This window comes from Sitodiplosis mosellana, unplaced genomic scaffold, assembly GCF_009176505.1.
Source record: "Sitodiplosis mosellana isolate CC-2019 unplaced genomic scaffold, AAFC_SMos_1.0 Smas_scaffold_6102, whole genome shotgun sequence".
In the NCBI taxonomy this organism is placed as follows: Eukaryota; Metazoa; Arthropoda; class Insecta; order Diptera; family Cecidomyiidae; genus Sitodiplosis; species Sitodiplosis mosellana.
Window position 1 is genome coordinate 2,381,546 of NW_022601343.1, and position 25,497 is coordinate 2,407,042.

Sequence of the window (25,497 nt, forward strand, 5' to 3'; positions counted from 1 at the left end):
TCTCTCTCTCTCTCTCTCTCTCTCTCTCTCTCTCTCTCTCTCTCTCTTCTCTCTCTCTCTCTCTCTCTCTCTCAATATATATCTTTGTTTGACACTTCCAAATGTCATTCTTTATAATTTTGCCAAGTAACTTCCATTGTACTGTACTAGCTGTCAAATTAGCGTTTTTATTTCCATAAAAAATCAATCCACACAATTAATATCAAATCGAAGAATATTATCTTGTATTTTTGGATCGTTGAGCAACAGAGCCAAATCATTTGCACTTCTTTTTGGTCTAAATTCGATTTAAATCGGGTCAAAGTTTCAGTATACATTCATAAAAAGAAAATATAAAGGTAGACTAAATTGTGTGTATGTGTCAATCTATATGTTCTATTGAAGTGAGACGGCAACAAAATTTACCCAAATAAGCTATTACATTTCCCTTGGTGAGTTAAACAATTCATATTTAGATTGAAAAGCATTGAATAGAACTGAGTCATTTGTTTGTATTTTTTTCGTTGTTTGTTTGACAGTAGTCCTTACTACGAATATATTAGACGAAATTAGTTGTAAAAACAAAGCACGAATGTCTCAAACATTGCCGCTTACTCAACAAATTTAGACAAGGGGTACTTTTAATTTTTTTTAGCAAATACAGCTACACGGAAGATAAAAAATTCAAAACATAAACATTTCTTAAAATACGAAACAATGTATGCCATAATCAATCGCATCTTGGACTGGTTCAAAAGTCTATTCTGGAAAGAAGAAATGGAATTGACTTTGGTGGGACTGCAATATTCTGGGAAAACAACCTTTGTTAATGTGATTGCTGTAAGTTTTATGCTCGGAATGTCATCATGAAGAACAATGTCTAACACGTAATTCTTACTTTTACTTCAAATATTAGTCTGGTCAATTTAGCGAAGATATGATTCCAACAGTTGGCTTCAATATGCGCAAAATAACCAAAGGCAATGTAACAATAAAAGGTTAGTTAAAGGAAGCCAAGAAATCAATAAATTTATCAAAGATTTCACAGTTGAAATAAAACTAATCAGTGAAAATGCAAACAAAAATGAATCAAACAATCATATTCAAAAACGTTATCGAAATACTACTTGACACATTTTTTTCAGTGTGGGATATTGGTGGTCAACCCAGGTTCAGATCGATGTGGGAGCGCTATTGTCGTGGTGTCAATGCAATAGTGTAAGTTTTATTTTATTTCATTTTATTTTATTCTTTTAATGAAGATAATATATATTTCATCAGGTATATGGTAGATGCGGCTGATTTAGATAAAATGGAAGCATCGCGTAACGAACTACATTCATTGTTAGATAAGCCACAATTGGCAGGCATTCCAGTCTTAGTTCTAGGGAATAAGCGTGATTTACCGGGTGCATTGGACGAAACTGGACTAATCGAACGAATGTAATAATCATGGTGATATATCATTACGATAAGGACTAATTTGTAACTATTTTCATTCTTGTTTACAGGAACTTGTCGAGTGTACAGGATAGAGAAATCTGTTGCTATAGTATTTCTTGTAAGGAAAAGGCAAATATTGACATTACTCTTCAATGGTTGATTGCACACTCAAAGAGTCAAACGCGTTAAATTTCTTACGCAAATGAAATATTTGCTGAAAATGTTATTTTTCTTTTACTTTTCTGTTAAAAAAATAACAATCATCTGTTTGTTTATGTCATCTTGTCTGAATAGCTGACTTTCGCGGAAAATATCGAGTCAAAACATCTTGACGGAATATGTGAACATGTGTATTGGCTCGTAATTTTATAAAATTACTTAATTTGTTAACTTGCTATTAAACCACTAGTTTAAATATTGATTTCATACGAAAGCATGACTTGTAAAATCAATCTCTCCCCTAATGATACTGAATGATCAATATAAGAAACGCTATTACCAAAACACTCTCATTTCAGAAACGTGTTTCCATATTATATTATGGTGATTTTTTTTTCTGAGTGAAAAAACATAGCATTGAAACGGATGATTTTTTTCCAGGTGGTCCGAAATCTAGATCATAAAAAAATTCAATGAATGTTTGTTGTTTGATTTCCATTAAAATTGCAAAGAACATTGCATCATACTTAGCTAATTCTATGATATATGGAGTTTTTTTTCTGCAAAAAGAAACATCAGACTGAGAGTTTTAAGCCATGTGAACATTATGGAAAGCTAAATGTTGCAATTCTTCCGTTTAATTCAATGTCGCAAATAAAAATAAAAAGTGATTATACAGTGGTGACGAACACATACTACGCATTTTCATAATAAACATAAGTATAATCAAAAGAACGTTGTTTTATTATATTCTATCAGTTTTTGAATTTACTCAGTACGTTGAATGGATTTCGCATCGGGCAAGACATATCCAGATGGCGCTTTTAAATCGTTTGAATTTAAAACAACGACAATTGGACAATTCCTACGCTGTATTGATGCGTCTATTCATGTTTGAGCGTTTGACATTACTAAGTTGTTCAGAAAACGTATTTGACAAAAAACGAACTATTTTATAAATATTTAAACGAAATTGAAGCAAAAGTGTGTAAAAGTGTTCGATTTGGTTAAAATGAATATTTCTTTCACATTATAAAATTGGTTAAATTCGATAGACTCTGAAAATAGTACTTCCTATATTGCTGAAAAAAGTGCGCCAAATATCTTTTTACTTTTTATCTTTTTTGCTTTGAACATTCTCTGACACAACTTTAAATTTGCATAGCGAGAAGTTCCAAAAGATGAGCTCTCCGCCAAAAAAGATGCGAAAAAGCGGTGGCAGTGGTGGTGCAACCACAATGGCAGTACAAAGTGAGCTCGCTCAAAATCCGAACGATGACATTCAAATCGACGAAGAACTCGATCCAGCTGCATTGTATGAAGATGAAGAAGGTGAAAATGAATATTGATTGATTGATTTATATTCATTTAAATATTCTAAAGCTTTTCCCATGTTATTCAGGTGGTTATCGAGTTGGTGATATTTACATTCCACCACCGGTTAAACCTTATTGTTCCAGTGAATCACAAGGTGCTCGTCTAATTATTACTCAAATTATGAACACGAATTTCAAAAGTTATGCAGGCGACGTCCCACTCGGACCATTTTGTCATGTAATTAATTACCTTATTTAAAATCAATATAAAAATCAACTATAACCTTTATTTCATTCATATTGAATTCTTCATACAAACATAGCGTTTTCATGCAATCATTGGACCCAATGGAAGTGGAAAATCAAATGTTATTGACTCAATGTTGTTTGTATTTGGGTATCGTTCCAACAAAATCCGCTGCAAAAAACTCGCACTGATGATACATCACTCCAAGAAATATCCAAATGTAAACAGTTGCCGGGTAGCAGTTCACTTTGCACTGATTGAAGACAATCCGGATGGAACGTATCGCACAGTCGAAGACAGTGAGTTTGTTATCGCCCGCGAAGCACATCGGAATAATTCGTCATACTATACGATTAATGACCGTCGTGTACACTTCAAAGAGGTGGCGGCTCTACTAAAAAAACATGATGTCGATCTGGATCACAATCGATTCTTGATTTTACAAGTAAGATATTCTATATTTTGCATATGCTTTTCATTTGAATATATTACCATTATCAAAAATCCATGTTTTTAATTTTAAACAGGGTGAAGTTGAATCGATTGCTATGATGAAACCAAAAGCCCAGAATGATAATGAATGTGGCCATCTCGAGTATTTGGAAGATATAATTGGTACAACGCGGTACAAAGAACCATTGGAAAAAATTCATGCTCGAGTAGATGTACTGAGTGAAGAACGTACAGAAAAGCACAACCGTTGTAAAATGGCTGAACGTGAATTGAATGATTTGAAGGCTCCAATGGAAGAAGCTGTTGCATACTTGAAGCTGGAAAATGATCTTACCCGTACCAAAAATAAGGAAACTCAATTGCACATGTATGTATGAACAAAAGATGCCGTTGATTAATTGCTATTTTTGATAGAATCAATCCCAATATTGTTTCAAAGTAAAAACTTGCAAAATATTTGAGGTTATAACCTTCATTATTTCATTATTATAATTGTATGAACAAACCAAGTGCTCCAAAATAACCAACTTTGTATGCCCATTATTTTCATTATTTCTTTCAATCGCCTCTCTTTTTCAATTGTAATCGAATGTATTGTGTTTATAATGGGAAGGACGAAACATAAAAGTATTGAAAACGACAGAAGCGTTCCCAATTTATTTGTGGATGAATTGTTTACATATATTAAGATTAGCAGCGGAAAAAATTCAATCGTAAAAACTGAACATTCGAGTAATGTTCTAGCTTTATGTCGGTATTGTATTAAACAATTCTTCCACATTAATCGACGAAATGATACCGGTATTATAAATAGAATTCATTTGGTTTTTTTTCTTTTAAATTTGCCGTGCACAGCATAGATTCTGACACCAAAAATTTCAGGTAGGGTCAAACCAAAAATTCCTTTGGGGGTCAAAAAAATCAATTCTATCTAGTGTAAAATCGGTTTCGGAAGAAAGTGAAGACCTAAAAAAAAGGTCCTCACTTTTGAAAATTGATTCTATCTAGTGTTAAATCATTCTTCAAAATGCAATGATGGGTCAAATAAATGGATTCTATCTAATGTGAAATGTTCCCTTAACAAAAGTAAAGAGCAAAAAAAGGTCCTCATTTTTGGAAACAAAGTCGGAAAATGACAATGGGTCCGAAAAAATTCGTTGGGGGTCAAATTTCGCCAGCAGGGGTCAGGATCAATGAGATCAGACTATGTCAGAATCTATGCGTGCACGGTGGTTTTTCAGTGATTTGCATATATATGTATTTCAACAAAGATCAAATGTTGTGCACAAAAATGTTTTTAATGTTTTTTCTTTTATAATTTAAATTAGATAAAGCCAAAGTACGAAAAGAAAAATTAATGAAAAAAAAAAATTTATTTATGAATTACACGCATTCTTAATTGTTGAATGTGAACATAAACACAAACCCAAAGCAGTACAGACGCACACCCGACAGTTTGTATACTTACTGTTTGTGTGTGTGTCTCGACTGTTTTTCATTTTGGTATCCATGCTTATAATTCGCTAAGCAAAGAATTTACATAGAATAGTATATATGCGGTATGGATGGTTTTACACATATGGCCCTCAGCCTGGGCGTGGGGGCGCGCCGCCAACAGTCCTCGAGGCTGGGATTAGAGTCGAACGGCTCTAATCAATTAGACACTGCGATGTAGACCTATATGGTAGGCAATGAGCGGGCGCATCACTTACCGCTCCAACAATATCGGAGAAGAACTTGTGTTCAGTAATAGAGTATAACCTTCTTCCATTTTTTTTTTCAAAATTCGCAATAATTTCCTTGATAATTTTCTTAAATTATTCTATAACAATTTTAAATTGGTCACTTTTGATTGTCCTTTTTTTTTCTGATTCTACATGAAGAATCATTCTGTGAAAAATTATAACCGAACACTAGAGTTGATCGATCTGTAAAATCATATGGTACCATACCCAGATGTCTTAATCGAAAGAAAGCCTCAATACTAACAACGTTTGTTGTACGTCTTGGGCCTCAGAGGCCATATTAGGTGTGGGAAAGAGCAATTTATTGCTCTCCCAAAAATTTGGTATTGCTATTCATCACTTTCCAGCGGTCAAGATGATATGGAATAACTTCAAATGAGTTTTTGTTGTGATTTTAGTCAATGAACAATTGCTTTACAATTATTTAATATTACTTGGAAAGTTATGAATTTTTTATGGAAAAAAACTCCAAAAAATCTTCATTTCGGTCTTACAAATGAGTTCATAATTTATGAACCTATTCAACAGATACGACACTAAAAAAAGCCTTGAGAAATGTACAGCCGAATTGGAAGAAAAAGCAAAAAACCTGAAAGATCATGACAAAAAATATGAAGCCATTATCAATGAGCGAATGGAAAAAGAACAACAAATCCAAGACGAAATGGCGTAAGTGTTTGTAAATTGAATGGCTTTCAACACGAACGTCACCAATTTCCCATCTATTTGTAGAAATTATGACCGGATTGTAAAGAAAAAGGAAGAACATGAACAAATGAAGAAAAATGCTGACAGCAAATATAACGAAATTCAATCGTCGATGAACGAAACAAATAAACGACGTAAACAAATCGGTGCAACGTTGAAGAAGAAAGAGGAGGAACTTGAAGGATTAAAACGTGTTCCAGATAAAAACCAAAAAGAAATCACAGAGTGTGAACGCAAAGTTGAGCGTTTTGTTAAAGAAAAAGAAGAAGCTAATGAAGTGCTACAACGTAATTTACTCAAACTACAAGATAAAATCAAACCTTTGACCGAAAAAAAGCAAAACCTAGAAGCTGAGCTAGCAAATGTTCAACTTAAGCAGGATGCAGCTAAATCCGAGTTGGATGTCATTGAAAATGAGCTAAAATTAACTCAACAAAACGAATCAACCGAAAAGAAAAAATTCGAAGTTTACAAGGCTTCGTTGGAAAAATCGAAGGAAATATTGGAAACACGGCGCAGCGAACTCGCTGAAGGCGAACAAGCTATTCCTTCGATCAAGGCTAATATAGCCAAGTGTGATCAAGAAATTAATCAATTGAAGCACAAAGAGCAACAACTTCAAGGTGAAGTAGCAAATCTTCGATCAGTGGTATGTTCACGAACACTGCTTTCGAAGACGATCGGAACTAATTATACTTGACCTTCGTTATATTTATAGATTGAAGAAAAATCACACATGATGCAGCAGGCTCGATCAAATAACAAAGTTCTCGAACATTTGATGCGAAAGAAAATCAAAGGAGAGCTTCGAGGTGTTTTGGGCCGACTGGTAAGCCTTTCCAACTGCTCACTTTATTCGAAATAAAATTATATACAGTGCACCCCCGCAAATTAGAAACCCGAAAATTAGAAAACCTCAGAAATTAGGAATGAATTTCAGGTTTGAAAATTTGTATGGAAAATTTCTAATTTCCGGGGTTCATTTCTAATTTATGGGGTGTCCGAATCATTTCATTCAAGACAAAGGGAAATTTACTTCATTTTTAATGAAAAAACGTAATGAAAGTCCTTTCCATTTCGTTGAATAACTATATTAACAGATCAGCTTGAGATTTTCGACGTTTACCATGAAGTTAAAAATTAAGTCACGAAGTAATCTGTTCCATAATGTCTGCGTCAATCATCAATCTTCAATCATTAACAAATCGAAACCGATTTGTTCCATCAGAGAATTTGCATATACAAAATTGTATATAGAATGCTAACGTTTTCTGTTTACTATCGTATGATATAATAAGAACAGCCGGTCATCATTTATTTCGGTTTGTTCCGAGGAGTAGTTTATCCAGTAAAACAAAATAACAGACTTACTATATATTTATAATCACTAAAATAACTGCTTATAAGCATTTATTTACATACAATACTTGATTGAACAGTGTTCAATATATTGTTTTCAATTAGGCAAATCATTCCCCCTATCAGTTTTTCATTTGATACACCGTTTTTGGATGAAATTGAAAAATCCTCAGAAATTAGAAAACCCCCTAAATTAGAAATAAAATGTTCCGAGACCATTTCTAATTTAGGGGGTTTTCTAATTTCTGAGGATTTTTCAATTGAGTGCACTGTGTTTGAATATAGATTGCTGATTGAATTTAGATGTCTATCGAAACAATTGTATCGCTGAACGATATAAACATTTATGTAACAGAAAGGTTTAAAAATTAAAACAATTAGTAGTTTGATTTCATAGTAATTGCGTTATTTTGTGCTAAAAAATAATAAAGAATAATGCTAATTGGCATGTAATATAACAGGGTGATTTGGGTGGAATAGACAAGAAGTATGATGTTGCCATATCTACATGTTGCGGTCGACTGGATAACATTGTTGTTGACACTGTTGAAACGGCCGAACAATGTATTTTAAGTTTGAAGCAAAATAACGTTGGACGAGCAACATTCATTGCTCTGGAAAAAATTGAGCACTATGCTGACTACATAAATCCGATTCAAACGTAAGTAACTCATCAACCTTTTTATCAGTCCTAATCAATTTGTGAATGATATATTTTACTATTGATTCATATTCTAACCCTAATTGTATAAAAAGATCAGAGTTTTTCATGAATCCATATTAATTTGTTTTTCCTGCAAAAACGCAAATGATACAGCCAGTGCTTGGCGGTGAAATAATAAATAAATAAACAATATATATTTACTGTCATTTCTCAACAGACCAGAAGATGCACCTCGGCTTTACGATTTGGTTCGCATTGAAGATGAACGTTTGGCTGCTGCCTTCTACTTTGCCTTGAGAGATACTCTTGTGGCAAATGATATGGATCAAGCAACACGAATCGCATATGGTAGAAGTCGTTATCGTGTTGTTACATTAAAAGGTGACGTAATCGAAATGTCAGGCACAATGTCTGGTGGTGGTCGCACACAATTCCGTGGCAAAATGGGAGAAAAGGTCAAAACAAAAACAGCTGTCTCACATAATACATCAATTGGTGGTAATACTACCATTGAAGATTTAGATGACATTCGTGCGAAAGCACAATCCATTCAAGATGAAATCAACTATACACAGCAAATGCAAGGAGAAAAAGGAAAAGTTTTATCTGATTTAAAGGCAAGTCTACCGAGAGAAGAGGCTAAATTAAAACGGTTCAAGACTGATATACAAACGTACGCACAACAAATTCCGGCCCTTGAATCCCAATTGGAAGACCAACGTAAAATCATGGAAGAAACGCGTTCCGATCCGAAAATGGTTGCTGAACTTAACCGTGAAATTGCGAATCAGATGAAAACCTACGAAAAATGTCAAGCAGATACAAAGAAACTGCAGGATCAAGTTGATGCAGTTAATCAGGAAATCAAAGTTATTAACGAGGATCAAATTGGCTCTGTGGAGAAGTCCATCGAAAATTTAGATAAACAAATAAAGAAATTGTCAAACCAAGCAACAAAACTAAAGGTCGAAATCGCAACAGCTGAACGAAATATGAAAAAGGCTGAAGAGAATATAGCTACAATGAAAGAGGAAATTACAACCGCTCAAAATGACATCATCAGAATGAATGATGAACGAGATCAGGCCGAAAAGGATGGAGCTGAAATCGAAAAACGACTACAGGAAATCGTAAAGGAGATTTCACAAACACAAAATGGGTCAAGCGATATAAAAAAGGAAGTAATTGCTTTGCAAAAACAAGAATCTGATGCAAAACTACAGCGGGTTGAAATTGAACAGACCGTACACAAGATTGAAAAGACAGTGCGTGACTTGAAAGCAAGCATTCCATATTATAAAAAGAAGTTGGACCCGTTGAAGTTACATCAAATACCGAACGAGGACCCGCCTCAGCCACTGAAAACATACACAGATGAAGAACTCTCAGCATACGCTATAGCAGAAATCCAGTATCGCATTGAAGTTTTCGAGGGTGAGCTAAAAGCAAAAACACCAAATTTGAATGTAATCGATGAATATCAGAAAAAGCGTGACGTATATATGGATCGAATCAAAGTGCTTGAAGAAATTACGAATAAGCGAAACGAAATGCGGAAATTATTTGAAGATATCAAGAAGCGACGATATACGGAATTCATGCAAGGCTTCAATATTATAACACATAAATTGAAGGAAATGTACCAAATGATTACTCAAGGCGGTAATGCTGATTTGGAGTTGGTCGATTCAATGGACCCATTCAGTGAAGGTATTTCATTCAGTGTGCGACCGCCGCGTAAGTCCTGGAAGAATATCTCCAATCTATCTGGTGGAGAAAAAACACTGTCATCACTTGCTTTGGTTTTTGCTCTCCATTATTACAAACCTTCACCACTGTATTTCATGGACGAAATCGATGCTGCGCTTGATTTCAAAAATGTATCCATCGTTGCAAATTATATTCGCGACCGCACCAAAAACGCACAGTTCATCATCATTTCACTACGTTCCAATATGTTTGAACTAGCTGACTATCTCACCGGAATTTATAAAGTTGACGATTGTACCGATTCAATAACAATTGAGAATGTCCCGCCAAAGTCGATTGGAAGTGCTTCGCAGGTATTTCATCATTATTACTCTTCACCTTACAGCATTCCTTTTTCAGAGAGGGTTCATTGCACAATATAAAATACATAAAAAAATAAATCATATTCTATCCCTGTATAGCAACCACCATCGAGCCAACGTAGCACATCTGACAACATAATGCCTTCTCAGTCAATTTTTTCGTCACAAAACTCTTCCCAAACCCAATCCTTGCCGGACCAATCCATATCTTCTTCTTCAGCTTTGAACGACCCGAACAACGATGATGCGGAGGTAATCAATAGTATGCAACTACATTCGGAGCAGGATCAGCTGCTAGACAATGACCTAGATACTGAAGTTGACAAATAATTATGGAAACCAAACCGAGTCTTTTTTACAATATATAAATATTTAAATGTTTAGTTTAATGTTTTTTGCAGTATCTTTTTTGATTTAAAACTAGTTTTCCCAATTCAAAACAAGTGACATATTTTCAAATGTCTCAGATTCATCTGCATTATTTTAAGATAATTTTTTCATTTAAAAAAAATTATTTAGAATATATGAAATTTTCGTTGGAATTAAATAAATAGTGAAAAAGAACTATGGTATTTCGTTGTATAGTTACTAGCCGACACAACGGTAGATAGGGGCACAAAATCAGCTCCCAGCAAAATAACTTAACGATACATGAATTATTATTAAAATCAAAAAATCAAAACTAAAACTAAAATGCTGCTGCGTTCTACTGCGTCTCAACCACGTATGTATTGAACCCGTCGGAGTATATTTAGAGCCCACGATCCAATACGAATATATCGGGAGTGTATCCATTGAACATCTCAAAATGACCTGAAATCACGAACAACAATGTATAATGTTCCATTTTTGCATGCCGATCAAAATATTACCTTTGTATAAGATGCATTTTGCAGCCACTGTATCACGATGCCAAACTGTGTTCAGTCCTGTTGGACGCTGATTTGATTCGTTGCTTTGCTGTAAATAGGCCTCCGCCTCTTCGAAAGTATGATGCGTTAGATCTTCGACGTATGTGGCTTCATCTTCTTCTTGTGCAGCAGCATTCTCCGATTGTTCAATTATTGATTTGGATTTTCTGCTGCATTTCCAACCACTTTACTTTAGGTTTTGGTCGCAATTTCTCACGTTCCGATTTCAATTGTCGCCGGCTCAATTGTGTCTCAATGATGTCTGGCAATCAGACGTGTGCAAGGTCAAAAATTCTAGAGGGGGGTAAAATGATTTTGCCAGTTGGGGGGGGGGGTGAATTTATAAATGGGGGTCTGCAAATTTATAAATGGGTGTCAAACAAAAATGAAGACCTAAAAGAAAGGTCCTCACTTTTGAAAATCGATTATATCCAGTTTAAAATTTTCCAAATCGCTCGAGGGGGGTCTCACATTTGGAATCCTAGAGGGGGGTAAAACCGGACTCCCCCCCCCCCCCCGCCCCCTTGCACACGTCTGCTGGCAATCCAACTTCTGGTTTCGGTTCACAATTGTGGCACACCTTGAATCGATGACGGAGGAATGTTCTATATTTAATAGATAGAATAAGAATTGAGGTTTGTTCACGGTAACGAATTTCAAAATGGAAAAGACCACTAGGGATAACCTGCACAGCGTTAGTTCTACCTAGACAATTTGAAAAGTGAGCATCAAAAATAAAATGAAGCAATGAACTTAAAAATGTACTCTTTCCTTTATTTGTTTTGTTTCTTTCGGATCAATATCATATATGGATGAATATTCACTTCGCATGGGCAATTTAAAACATGAACTTTTTTAATCCATCGATGTGTTTTTGCTCTGGAAGTGTGAATAACATTCACTATGTTGTTTGAATACCATCAATTTTCACAGAATTTTTTACTCTTCAAATTGATGCTACACAATTTTTGTTCTGCAATTTTTTTATAAATTATAAGACATAGAAACGCTTAAGAATATATTTTTAGACTATTTAGTCGGACTCTTAATATTCATGCATTATTATTTGTTCAAAATGAAAGAACATTTAAACCGATATAACCAAATTGTTTGCTGTCAAACTTTGTCTCGCTCACGCCAACTGTCGCACTGACTCGTTCGTGTACGAACTGCTGTTAGCGTAAAAGAGACTTTGTTCGTAGTGGACTCAGTTTAGATGTTCTTTCTGTTCGTCAGATAAATTAGTCATTTTCGCGTAAATAAATTGGAAAATCAATATGGCAAAAAGGCCATTTCACGAATCATTCCACAAAATAAATTTAGGAAATATTCTTTCCTGTTTGAACTTTCCCATCTTGAGCTATAGCTGTATGAGGAAACTTAAGTAAATAGCGGGAGGTGATAAAAATTATAGCCTCGAAAACCAATAGCTGCAAGCCATATGTAAACCACATGATAGGCCCCTGTAATGAAGTGAAGTTGTATTATGTTTAATTGCAAAATGTTATAAGTTGTGGAACTGACCAGGTATAAAACATATAGATCCTGTTTAAGTGGGAGCATTGGGATGGTTCCGAAAAACGAACAATGTTCATAAAATAGAAGAAGATAAAACCATTAATGAAATAATAGTAATATATTTTATTATTGATCAATATTAAATACACACCTGCTAATAGAAAGACGAATCCGCGGGAACCATTCGCTGGGTTCGCGATTGAAATGATACCCAAACAAACTAGCACAACACCTGTATAAATGGTAATGATCGGAATTGTAGGTGCTGCTATATAATAAGAATAAAACTAAAATTGTGATTTTTACCTATAACAAGCAATGTTACTGCTGCCAAAACGGTACGCCAATTTTCTCGAATTTTAGGATGGTTCCAACAATGGGAGTAAAGATCTGTTTGTGGCACATTTATGTACTCTTGGATAAGTGAATCGCTATCCCTACTCGATGTGGTATCATCAGCGCCAAATTTATTATTTCTATTAATTGAAAACCATAGAAAATTTGGCCACTAATTATTTAATTCTGAATATCAATAAGTATCAATGACCAAAAATCTATTGGCGTTGTTTTTATTTCATTTCAATTCTGACCTAGGATCACATGTCATCTCATTTGTTGTTGTTGTTGTATTATTGCTAGCATACCCTACGCCAGTATTTCCGCTACCCGATGCCGATCCAGATGGTTTTGGTACATTGGAAATAACCGTTGATCCATACACTCGAATTGCTTCATCATTCTCCTCTTCAAATGCGTCATGGATGGAAAATCGTGGTTGCTTCATATTGTTGTCACTAATAGAAATGTGTGTATGCCAACAACAATAATAATTGAGCGTAACTCAAAGAAGTAAAGAAGAAGAAACACTTTCGACCGCCTTTAGTATTATTTAAATAAGTTTTATAATTTGTTGTTACAACATAATTGATCTCTTCGCAGTATAATAGACGACAAAAACATCTTAATTAATTTTAAGCGAAAATATGATTTTTCGCGCTAATCAGTCGAATCGGTATTGAGAATGTAAATACTGTTTAAATTGAATGAAACACATACTTCCTACCGAACAATATAATGAGATTGCTCTATATAACTAATTGAATAGTTGTCCAATGAGTTTATTGAAATAGACATTTATACTGCATACAATTTTCCAATATATGTGTAATGTATACACTTACATGAACTGGCAGAAGACAAACAAACAGAAACACAATCAGACTAATACGAAATTATCATGATGATTTACTATCAATATCCATTTTAATGTGCCAATAATCAAATTATATGACGTACATATATAAATTCAAAAATGATGCGACTAGCTATTTATTTAACTGAAGCGATCATCGTTTTTACTCTTTGATGCATTCAATGTTATAGTTTTGATGACAGATTGAACGCCATTATATAAACACTACAAGATTCGCATGCGACAACACGAATATGTCAAACCACCATTGCATTTGAAGCCAAATATACGTTAAGAATTTTCAAAAGTAGCAAGAGTCATCAATACAAATATATCCGAATGGCGGCATGTACGCTTACATTGTATACTTGTTCTTTTTCAATTGAGATTTTTGTGAATTCTGAGTTAGGACTTTTAAGTCACTAAACGATTATAAAAGTTTGACTGTTTGTTTCAATTTTGAAAATAAAAATTCTATTTATTGGTTTCTACGCGTCATATTTCTTAGTATTACAAACAAAATTAGAGAAATATGTCTAAAAATAATTCTATAATCTCACGAACACATCGTTTGAATAAATTAATTGTGTGTTGTTCGGATGATTTGAATTCTGGTGGTCAGTCAAATCTGAATCGTGAAACACTGTTAGATGCATTTGATGTGCTGTATAATGAGTGCAACAAAGATGCACTCAAGAAAAGTGATCGAAATATCTTCGAATTCACCAAAAAATGTGAGGTTTCCATTTAAAATACCGTAAAAAATTGATTATAATAATGATTTACTTTTGAAATTCTAAAGATCGTAGCATTTTGGGCGAAACAAAGAAGCTGCGTGCTAGTATTGATGATTTCAACATAAAAGAATTGATTGGCAAAGGATTTTTTGGTGAAGTACATTTGGCTTTTGAGAAAGTTACACACGATGTCTATGCCATTAAAAAAATATCGAAAAAATCTTTCACACAATCGAAAGAAGAGCGAAATATTATGGCTACTAGTCGTTCAGATTGGATACCAAAGTTACAGTATGCCTTTCAAGTAAGTTCTAGATTTCAACACTTATAATCTAAGGTCAACGTCAATCTTTTTACAGGAACACATGTTATCAATTCTAAAAGCGATAAATATTAGTTTCAAATATGCTTAAATATTCGTTCACATCATTGATAAATCTACTGTGTAATTAATTCAGAGCAAAATGTTGAAAGCATGTTTGAGATTTTGGCGTTGACATGAAATATAATAACACAACTTGGTCGCATTAATGAAACTTCAAAATAACCAAACGTACCAAACATACATATTTTATTTTCATTTCCAATGGAAAATGCTCAACCATGGCTATACGCTTATTTGCATTTGGAGTAAGGTTGCCCCCTTCAAAACCATGGAGCAATGAGTTGAATAGAAAATGCCCAATTTTTGCATTTTTGCCAAAAAAGAGCCACGCTAATTGTAGAAATTGGTATTTTTCCACTAAGAAATTTCAAAAAATGATTCATGAAGTCTCAAACAAGTCATTTTATAAATTTATTGAAATAATTGTGTCATCTTAACAGGATCCAACTCATTTGTATTTGGTGATGGAATATTTACCTGGTGGCGATTTATTCAGTCTAATGATACGAAATAATACATTTTCCGAAGATATTGTTCAATTTTATTTGGCTGAAATAACATTAGCGTTGAATGCTTTACATACTCTTGGTTATGTCCATCGCGATGTCAAACCCGAAAATATATTGTTGGATCGCCTTGGACATTTGAAATTAGCTGATTTCGGCAGCGCCGTTTTCATCGAGAAAGATGGATATGTAACCAGCTATACACCAGCGGGAACGCCTGATTATATTGGTAAAAAAAAACAAATGAAATATTCCATTGAAAACATGTTTTACAAGACCCAATTTTATTTTTCTACTAGCTCCGGAGCTATTGCAGCCCATCCACTCCAAAAGGCCGATGAAAACAAAATATAATGTAAGCCCATTCACCGCATTTTATATGTAATGATAACATAAATTATATAAATTAAAATTTAAATTTTACTACAGGAAACATGTGACTTTTGGTCTATGGGAATTATTGCGTATGAGATGTTAACGGAAACCACTCCATTCCATAGCCAGAATGTTCATGACACCTATAATCAAATTTTGTCATATGTTGATGACAATAATATTGAGAAATTACATTATCCGGAAGATATCGAAGTCTCTGATGATCTTCGCGATTTGATCGATCGTTTGGTCACAAAAGTAAACAATCGATTAACGTACAAGAAAATTATAACACATAAATTTTTTCAAACGATTGACTGGATGAACCTCAGACAGCAAATACCACCAATAATTCCGACATTAAATGGAGAAGATGACACGTCCAATTTTGAGGGGGACGCAAAAAAATCGCGCCGCAATAATACATTTGATACTTCTCCACCTGCATGCTCAATCAAAAATGGTAACTTCTCCGGCTTTGATTTACCTTTCATTGGTTTTGGTTATACTCAAGAGCAAAACGACGGAATATTATCAACTGGATCTTCAATTGAGGTCAGTCGTTTAACAACACAGGTTAAAAGTTTACAGAAAACCATAGACACACAAATGTCAGATATCGGATCTCTACAGAAGAATCTCTCGGAATATCAGAAAAAAAGTGCACAAGCAACGTCTATGGAAAAAATTTTGGGTATTACTAAAGAAGAAATGAACGCATTGAAAGAAAAGCTCAAGGAGAAAACAATTGAAATTGCCTGTTATCGCACGCAAATAAAAACGCTAAAGAATTCTCTGAAAATTGAAGAGGAACAAAGAGTAAAGAATGACGCAAACATTGCCGATGTACTAAATTCGACATACCAAAAGTGGGAAAGAGCCAAAAAGCAATCTGAACAGAATTATGAAAAGCAAATCTCAGAGAAAAAATCAGAAGTGTTGGCCATTCAAGCAAAGTGGAAGGTTTGTGAACGAGAGCTGAAATCAAAGTCGGTCGAATGTATTCATCTACAAGCAACAGTTGACAATTTGACGGAACTCTTAAAGTCATCTAAATGCCAGAGAAATACAGAGAAAACTGATTTGTCTAGAAAACATCGTGAATCGAATGTACACTTTGAAGGACAGTTGCGTGATTTGCGTGCAAAGTTGCAGACGCAAACCGATGCGAAGCATATGGCTGATGATGAAAATCAAAGATTGAAAGGAATTATTGAAGAAACTAATCAAAAGCTAAAATTGATCTCAGAACAAAACGGGAAATTCGATCAATCTAATGTCAAACTGACACAACAATTGAATAAAGAAATTGACGAGAATCGTAAACTACGTGATGAGAACAATAAATTGTTACAAACAACTATGGATCTACAGAACAAAATAGAAGACCTGACTAACCAAACGTACAAAGGATGTCGCATCTCAGATTTCAATGAGGGAAGCGCCAGTATATATTGTAGCTTAGAGAGCATATCATCCGAAATCGAAACCCAATTGAAAAAAGACTTGAAAGTTGCTAAAGAAGGTGAAAATGAGCAACGTTTGCGTGCAAACAGCCTTGAAGAAACGGTCAAGCGTCTGGAAGCGGTGATCGAACGTGTAAGCAAACAAGGAATTTCAGGCGTCGAAGTTATGCTTGAACGCAAGAATGAAAAACTCGAAGAAAAATTGAGCACAGTACAAGAACAAGCTACTATTGAGAAGCAGGCATCAAGAACAGCACATTTACAGCTTTGGAAAAGTGAGAAAGAGCTTGACACAATCAAAAATGAGAAGCGTCGTCTAGAGCAGGATGTTAAAAAATTACAGAACGAAGTTGACGAATTAACGAGAAAGTTTAAAGAAAATAAATTGATTGCACAAAATCGCGAGGAACGCATCAAGGAACTACAAATTGATTTGTCAACACGAAAAAGCGAATCACAAGTCGAACGTAGTAGGTGGGCATTCGTTGAAAAAGAACGGAATAAAGAAAAGATTCAAATTGTCAATCAGAATGCGAAAATTCATAAAATGGAAATCGATTTGGCCGAATGCAGAAGTACAATGGGTTTATTTGAGCAACAAAAGAGTACTTTAACAATTGAAAATCAGCAATTAATACAAAAATTACGAAAAGAAAGCGAGAAACTTGACGAAACGACGGAAAAATTGACTGAGTGCCAACAGAGCTATGAAACCGTCAACAAAAACTATGAAGTCCTAAAAAGTGTGTGTTCACTTATGGAGACGCAGCTCACAGAGCTTGAAGAGATGTATAACGCACAGCTCGAGCAAAATAAAGAAAAGTCTGTGTCAATCGACAAACTGTGGGAGGATATTCGTGAACGTGATTCAAAGTTATTGAAACTTCAACGGGAGATCTCCGATGAGAAAATACAAAAAGTTAACATCAAACAAAAATCCTCAGAACTTTCAAACGAAGTGACCGAGTTGACAAGCACATTGGACGAATATCAACAAAAAATTAGTACAATGCAACAAGAAATTTTGGGAAAATCGGAGTGTTTGATCAAATCTGAGGAGATGGTAGAACTTCAAAAGGAAGAAATACAAAGTTTACAGCGCATTAATCGCTCACTTGACAGAGAAATCATTATAGTTAAAGAAGAAAATTCAAAATTGCTCACTGAACTATATATGTCGAAGGAAAGCTACCAAAAATTGCAATTCGACTACTCCTCGATACTTGAAAGTTATAATGATCTGAGAAAAGAGCTGGAACAGTTGAATGGAACTGTTTCTGAATTGAACAAGTACCACATGCAGCGTGAGATCAAATCTGAAGCAACACAAGCACAATATAAAAAATTGATTGACTATCTGCAAAAACGAGTCGACGAACTATCACAGAAGAAAAAGAAAACACTAGCTGAAGTCTTATTCGGAAGCAACAATGGAAATAATTCATCGAAAAAAGAAAATATACCACCTATTTCAAGCCATGTTCGAAAAGAACTGGACACAGAACGGTTGCGTTTGAGTGAAAAATCACAAACAATCAAAATGACAAAGAAAAAAGAAGACAAGGCCAGTAAACTGCTTGAAACTTTTTCGAAAAACCCCGTAGAAGAGCAAGCAATTGCAACAAAAGAAATTCCATCAAGCATATTAAATTCAGAAACACATCTATTTGAACGAACAACTTACTTGAATGGCTCGAACATGTCGGACAGATGTATTGTTTGCAAGAAGTGCTTTGTGAGTGACACAATTTACCAATGTAAAAAGTGTAATGCTTGTATTCATCAATACTGCCGTGGCAGCAACAGCTTGAAATGTAATTCGGAAAAATTCGATTTAGAACCATCAATACAGCAAGAGTATACTGGTGACATAATATTGAAGGATGAACCAGCTATGGAGATATTTTGCCTATACGAAATTGCGGAAAATGTTCTGATAATGGGTAAGTAGAAAAACATGATTCAACTATTGAAACGAATACAATTTTTATTGCGTCTTTTCACTTTTCAATTCCAGGTTGCGCTTCTGGTTTAAAAGCATTTAATATAAACAACAATAAAATCATACATATTGCAAATATTGATAACATCATAAATTTTGCGATCATCCCAACGTTCCCCAAATCAGTTTTAATTAGCGAAAATGGGAAAAAACTGCTACAATGCGATTTAAGACATCTTCAAACACGTGCAAAAGCATCAGTTTGTCTGAATACAGGGATGGATTATATTGAATTAAATTTGCCATTCATCAAGGAGAATAGTCGAGGCAATGACTTATGGCGTTTCGCAAAAATTTTTGATAATACCGATCGTGACAAAAACACTTCGGAGCCAACTGCAATTGCTGCTACACATACACAAATCGTCATTCTACGATATGATTTTGAAAATCAGTACTTTAAAGCGATCCGATCATTGGATACCGCAACCCCTATACAGTCCATATACTTCACACCATTCACAGCTATTGTGAGCTCCGATAAATTTTTTGAAATCGATCTTAACACGCTAATATCGGAAGAATTCCTCGACATGAGTGACACTAGCTTACGGCACACTCTAGAATCATGCCCACTGAACACATTCGCAGTAGACGCGCAAGAGTATTTGATGTGTTTCACAGATTTTGGTCTCTTTGTCAATGAATTTGGCTGTCGAACACGTCCAACAGAATTGAAATGGCTTAAAGGCCCGGCAAATGCATTTGCATACAGAGTACCCATTCTGTACGTCTTCAGTGAAGATGGAATACAATTGATCCGCATACACAAATCACAAACGGGTTGTGAATTGGAAACGGGCGAGTCTGATTATGATTATAGTGAGAAATCATGTTCTCAAACATTTATCAACGTAAAAAATGCTGTATTTGGAGCAAATTTTGATGAATGCGGCATATACATCCTGTCGTCGTCAAACCTCGATGGTACCAATGCTTCAACCAAACAAATTGTTCGAATTAATGGCGCAAAAGCTCTAAATTATGAGCACTTCGAAATGTTGGATTAAATAACTTTTCATTTTCATTTTAATTTAATTTTCTTTTTCAGGCGGAATGTTCTCGCCCTAACATAAGCATTTATGAAAACTCGGATCCGAGCTTTTTAATTTTTTTAACCATTACAGCTAACATTTTCAAGATATTCTCGAATTCTTGTTTGCTTGCCAACCTATGAATAAGAAAATAAAGAAATAAACTGTTTTAAAACGATTCTGTTGTGACAAAAAATTCCGGATGTACAATCATTGTACATTATACATAGGTAGATCAAACGAGTTTAATTTTCCAGAAGAAAAGGACTAGCCCATGGTAATGAGAAGAGAGAATTGTGTGTCAGCACCATCCCAGAAAAAAGAATCATGAAACTCTCCATCATTGTCAGAATAAGGATTTAACTTGTTTAAGCATTTTTCATTATTTTATATTCATCTTGTAAATTTAGAGTCAAGCATATATTTGACTTGAAGATTTTGACGAATTGATCAAAAACCAAAAAAATAAAATCGTTACAAATAAATTATTTTGCTGAGTATAAAAGTAGCCAATACTTGAAGAATGGTTCGAACTGTCGCGCAACTGAAATATGTTTGTAAAAATGTTTCATGAATCGTCGTGAATGTGAATTTAGAATGTGGATTTTCGTATTTTCCGCGAAAATGATAAGAGATAACGTAATGTCATCGTCAACAAAGTTAAAGAATTTTTCCTTCGCTGAACATACTAACTCATTATCGTTTATCATTTTCGCGAAAAACACAGAAAAATACATTCGAATTCCCCTTTTCGGTGGTGCGTTTCATGTTGCTCTTTAGTTCATAAAAACTGTAACGTTTGAGAATAATAGAGTGTTACATGTTACACGTTAATAGAGTGTACATTTACTAGATTGTAAATGGATTTTCATTGATATAATAATAGCATCATTTTAAGAATGTTGAAGTTATGTTACTTAACTTCAGTTCTCTAGAGTACTGAACAAAACGAAAAGTACGAACGAACCCTAAACTATGAACTTGACGTTGACGTCTTCGAAATTTAACCGCATATTTCGGTCGCTTGTTCTGAGGGCATATGCGAAGAAAGTACATCATTTTAGAAAACAATTATATTAAACGGTAAAAAACACTAAAGGTAATGTTTGAACCACAGGAAATTCGATCGGAACATAAGGATGTGATTCATGATGTTTCATATGATTATTATGGGCAAAGAATCGCAACATGCTCGTCCGATCAAACAGTGAAGGTAAATAAAATGTTTCTAAAAATATGTATGTTTTCTTTATAAATATATGACAGTAATTGTTTTTGTTCAATGTAGTTTTTATCTATCGAAATGTTATATATTTTGTAGATATGGGACCATAATGAAAAAGGTGTTTGGATCGTGTCAGCTAGTTGGAAAGCGCATTCTGGATCTGTCTGGCGTTTATCATGGGCACATCCCGAATTTGGAACAGTACTAGCAACATGTTCCTTTGATCGTACAGTTTCAGTCTGGGAAGAAACAATCGGTGAAAAGCCGACACCTACGATGACACCCGTTAAACGTTGGGTGCGGCGCACAAGCTTAGTTGATTCGAGAACAAGTGTTACGGACTGTAAGTTTGGTCCAAAGTCTCAAGGACTTGTACTGGCAACATGTTCAGCCGACGGTATAATTCGCATATACGAAGCTCCAGATATAATGAATTTGTCCCAATGGACTCTGGCTTATGATGTCGCATGCAAAATGCCACTAAGCTGTTTGACATGGAATCATTCAATGTACCGCTTACACATGCCAATGATAGCAGTAATTACATTTCTATTTATTGTTTGACGCTTTTTCAACTTTATTCAGCGTGTTTATTTCGATAGGCTGGCAGTGATGAAGTACAAACCATAGGCGGCAACAGTTCACGGGTGTATTTGTTTGAATATAGCGTTGCTGGGAATGGTAAATGGACAAAAACCGATTCAATAAATGTCTGTGATCCAGTGCATGACATTGCATTCTCTCCTAATGTTGGGCGATCCTATCATATTCTTGCCATTGCATCCAAAGATCTATATATATATAGCATTTCACCTTCAACGTAAGTGTATAAATATAATTATAGATATAAATCTGAATCCAATGACTTATTAGATGGATATGTTCATTGTTATTGTAGAGAAGTGAGTACATCACGATTCGACGTGCAAATTATGTCTAGATTCTCCGATCATAGTTGCACGGTTTGGCGTGTTTCTTGGAACTTGACCGGCACCATTCTTTCATCATCTGGTATGTAAAAAACATGAATCAAACTATTAAACCAGATTAAATTTGTATGGATTCTTTTCATTTTTCAATGCCAGGAGATGATGGCTGTGTTCGAATGTGGAAAAGTAAATTAAACAAACATTTCTTCATAGTTTGATTCAAAAGATTAAGAATATTTCTTTATTCATTTGTAGTGAATTATCTGAAACATTGGAAATGTGCAGCAATCCTCAAACAAGACGGTTCACAATCACCACAAGATTCATCGATAAATCCTTCCATAGCCACACCAAGCACAACATTGGCTACAACAAAATATTACAAACGCGGTAATTTGAGCCACCCCAACGAAGTACTTTTGCACTAACATCAATTTGCCATCAATAATTGGATTCACTCAAGTCTTTTATATTCAAATATTACTTCTGAATTGTCATTTTTTTTAACAAAAAATAAAACACGAAATACAATGTAACAATATACAGTAGTGTATTTTAAATAATCATGTAATTTTAACCCTTACCTGGTTAGACGTCTATACAGGCAAGCTACAGTGTTTGCTCAAAGATAATTTTCTGAATAATGGTTCTATTTCTACGGCGGCCGATCATTACAGTGGCTCATTTTTGGAAAAGTTTGAAATTCGTCGATGGTCCGCACCAAAACCTCTAGCGGGCAACAATAACAACAACAAACGTTTCGTTTGAAGAACATTAATACCCATCCGTGTGCGATTGCTTTAACGAGACTGTTTCTTCTTTTTCACACTAAAGACGGAGCTATTGTTGTAAAAATGTTGAGAAATGAGTGCGTTTAATGAAATGCCAATATCCGCGTAGAGCTATACTAAATAAAAATATTTTTGAAATTCGTATCAAATTGGTATGAATAAATATATTTTTAATGGATAATTTGGTGTAGAAAAAATGGCTCATTACGGATCCTCCTTTAAAATTTACAAGTCGCCAATAAAAATGACAAAAAAATTCAATTGATTGTTTTGTTACATTTTATTTCGATTTGTTGTCGATTTTGTTGAATTTTTTTGTCATTTTTATTGGCGACTTATAAATTTTAAAGGAGGATCCGTAATGAGCCATCTTTTCTACACCAAATTATCCATTAAAAATATATTTATTCATACCAATTTGATACGAATTTCAAAAATATTTTTATTTAGTATAGCTCTACGCGGATATTGGCATTTCATTAAACGCACTCATTTCTCAACATTTTTACAAAATCGACAACAAATCGAAATAAAATGTAACAAAACAATCAATAAAATTAACATTACGTCCAATGAAATTGCCAGATTGAGAAAATAATTTTGACAATATGGGTAATAGAATTGCCAAATTAGAAAATAAATCTGACAAAATGGGTATAAAATTTTTTGCAATAAATTTGAGTAAATTTATATATTTAGTGCTTGCTATTGTCAAATTTATTGAAAAAAGTGTCATTTCCCTATCCATTTTGTCAGATATATTGCTAATTTTGTCATTGAAAAAAGTCCCATTTTCCCCTTATTGGACATTGTAAAATGTGATTAAATTTCAAAATATCCATTAAAAGAGTTTTAAAGTATTGGGACTTGGAATTAATTTTAAAGGATTTTTTTCGATTTTTTAACATTTATTTAGAAAAAATGGTACAATGTATTTTATTCAAAGTATTGGCCATCGTTAGCTATGACTTTTTCCCATCTTTCTGGCAGCATACGAATACCGCGACGAAAAAAGTCTTCGTCTTTTGACTTGATCCAATCATCCACCCATTTTTGGACTTGCTCGAAAGACTGGAAGCGCTGATCACCAAGGGCACGTGTCATTGATCGGAAGAGGTGGTAATCCGAAGGAGCGATGTCTGGACTATACGGCGGGTGGGGTAGCACATCCCATTTCAATGTTTCCAAATAAGTTTTGACCGGTTTTGCGACGTGAGGTCGATCATTGTCGTGTTGGAGTATAACTTTTTCGTGTCTTTGCTCATATTCCGGCCGTTTTTCCTTCAATGCTCGCCTCAAACGCATCAATTGTGTACGGTAGCGTTCGCCTGTGATCGTTTCACCAGGTTTCAGCAGCTCATAATAAATCACGCCTCGCTGGTCCCACCAAATACAGAGCATTACCTTAAAACCGTGAATATTCGGCTTTGGCGTTGATGGGTCGGCTTGGCCAGGCCTAACATATGCTTTTTTCTTCTTTGGATTATCGTAATGTATCCACTTTTCGTCTCCCGTCACGATGCGATGCAAAAAACCTTTCCGTTTTTGTCGTTGAAGCAGTTGTTCACACATCACAAAACGACGCTCGACGTCTCTCTCTTTCAGTTGATACGGCACCCAATTTCTTTGCTTTTGAATCATTCCCAAGGCTTTGAGGCGTTTGCCGACTGTTGATAAGTCAACTCCCAATGATTCAGACAATTCTTGAAGCGTTTGACACGGGTCTTCATCGAGTAATGCCTCCAATTCTTCATCTTCAAACTTTTTCGGCTGGCCTGGGCGTTCCTTGTCGTCCGTGTCAAAATCACCACTTTTAAACCGACGAAACCAGTATTCACAAGTGGAAATTGAAGGAGCATAGTCCCCATAAGCCTCACAAAGCAAACGATGTCCTTCAGCTGGGTTTTTCTTCAAATGGAAGCAGAAAAGCAAAGCTTCCCGCAAATTGGTCTTCGTAGGCACAAAAGTTGACATGTTCACAGAGCAAAAAAACTTTTTGTTTACACTTCGGCGAAATGACGCATACTGGAAATTGAAGCTAAATGATGACAGTTTACCATGAATATAGTCACATAATGGCCCGATGCGATTTGAGGCTCTTAACGCCATCTCTTTTCAATCCTTTAAAATTAATTCCAAGTCCCAATAATTTTAGACCCATTACTTCATTGAAACATATTAATTTCCAACCACCAAAGCTCTGGAAAGTGCATTTTTTATGTATCCCCCAAACAAAAGTTCAATTTCATACAGTCAGATGCAAAAATGCCGATTTATGACC

The 25,497-nt window shown here is 34.7% G+C and overlaps 4 protein-coding genes across 7 annotated transcripts; 3 read left to right on the top strand and 1 right to left on the bottom strand.

Annotated features, from left to right (window-relative positions):
- The first annotated feature begins 108 nt into the window (after positions 1-108).
- On the top strand, positions 109-2,121 carry LOC129573634 (ADP-ribosylation factor-like protein 8). Of its 3 annotated transcripts, none has more exons than XM_055454427.1 (6): positions 109-431; positions 635-819; positions 896-977; positions 1,125-1,197; positions 1,261-1,422; positions 1,491-2,121. In XM_055454427.1, the coding sequence occupies exons 2-6, from the start codon at positions 697-699 to the stop codon at positions 1,609-1,611; spliced, it is 561 nt and encodes a 186-aa protein (XP_055310402.1). In that variant the 5' UTR covers positions 109-431; positions 635-696; the 3' UTR covers positions 1,612-2,121. The 3 variants fall into 3 exon arrangements, with proteins under 3 accessions (XP_055310402.1, XP_055310401.1, XP_055310400.1); XM_055454426.1 differs by having other exon boundaries at positions 112-431; positions 519-819; XM_055454425.1 differs by having other exon boundaries at positions 112-431; positions 522-819.
- Positions 2,122-2,457: 336 nt separating this feature from the next.
- On the top strand, positions 2,458-20,447 carry LOC129573765 (uncharacterized). The gene is made up of 17 exons (XM_055454718.1): positions 2,458-2,672; positions 2,747-2,913; positions 2,984-3,135; positions 3,221-3,589; positions 3,672-3,964; positions 5,871-6,011; positions 6,075-6,699; positions 6,769-6,879; positions 7,871-8,070; positions 8,291-10,136; positions 10,245-10,463; positions 14,293-14,500; positions 14,569-14,807; positions 15,329-15,623; positions 15,694-15,749; positions 15,824-19,178; positions 19,253-20,447. The coding sequence occupies exons 2-17, from the start codon at positions 2,763-2,765 to the stop codon at positions 20,245-20,247; spliced, it is 9,255 nt and encodes a 3,084-aa protein (XP_055310693.1). The 5' UTR covers positions 2,458-2,672; positions 2,747-2,762; the 3' UTR covers positions 20,248-20,447.
- On the bottom strand, positions 11,805-13,978 carry LOC129573636 (uncharacterized). Of its 2 annotated transcripts, none has more exons than XM_055454430.1 (6): positions 13,756-13,978; positions 13,165-13,368; positions 12,881-13,050; positions 12,726-12,806; positions 12,581-12,601; positions 11,805-12,519 (listed from the first exon to the last, which is right to left on the bottom strand). In XM_055454430.1, the coding sequence occupies exons 2-6, from the start codon at positions 13,356-13,358 to the stop codon at positions 12,437-12,439; spliced, it is 549 nt and encodes a 182-aa protein (XP_055310405.1). In that variant the 5' UTR covers positions 13,359-13,368; positions 13,756-13,978; the 3' UTR covers positions 11,805-12,436. The 2 variants fall into 2 exon arrangements, with proteins under 2 accessions (XP_055310405.1, XP_055310406.1); XM_055454431.1 differs by having other exon boundaries at positions 13,631-13,770.
- Positions 20,448-21,239: 792 nt separating the features above from the next.
- Positions 21,240-22,966, top strand: LOC129573635 (nucleoporin seh1). The gene is made up of 6 exons (XM_055454428.1): positions 21,240-21,484; positions 21,593-22,033; positions 22,099-22,316; positions 22,395-22,507; positions 22,582-22,611; positions 22,681-22,966. Exons 1-6 carry the CDS (start codon positions 21,374-21,376, stop codon positions 22,851-22,853), a joined length of 1,086 nt encoding a protein of 361 aa, XP_055310403.1. The 5' UTR covers positions 21,240-21,373; the 3' UTR covers positions 22,854-22,966.
- Positions 22,967-25,497: the final 2,531 nt, after the last annotated feature.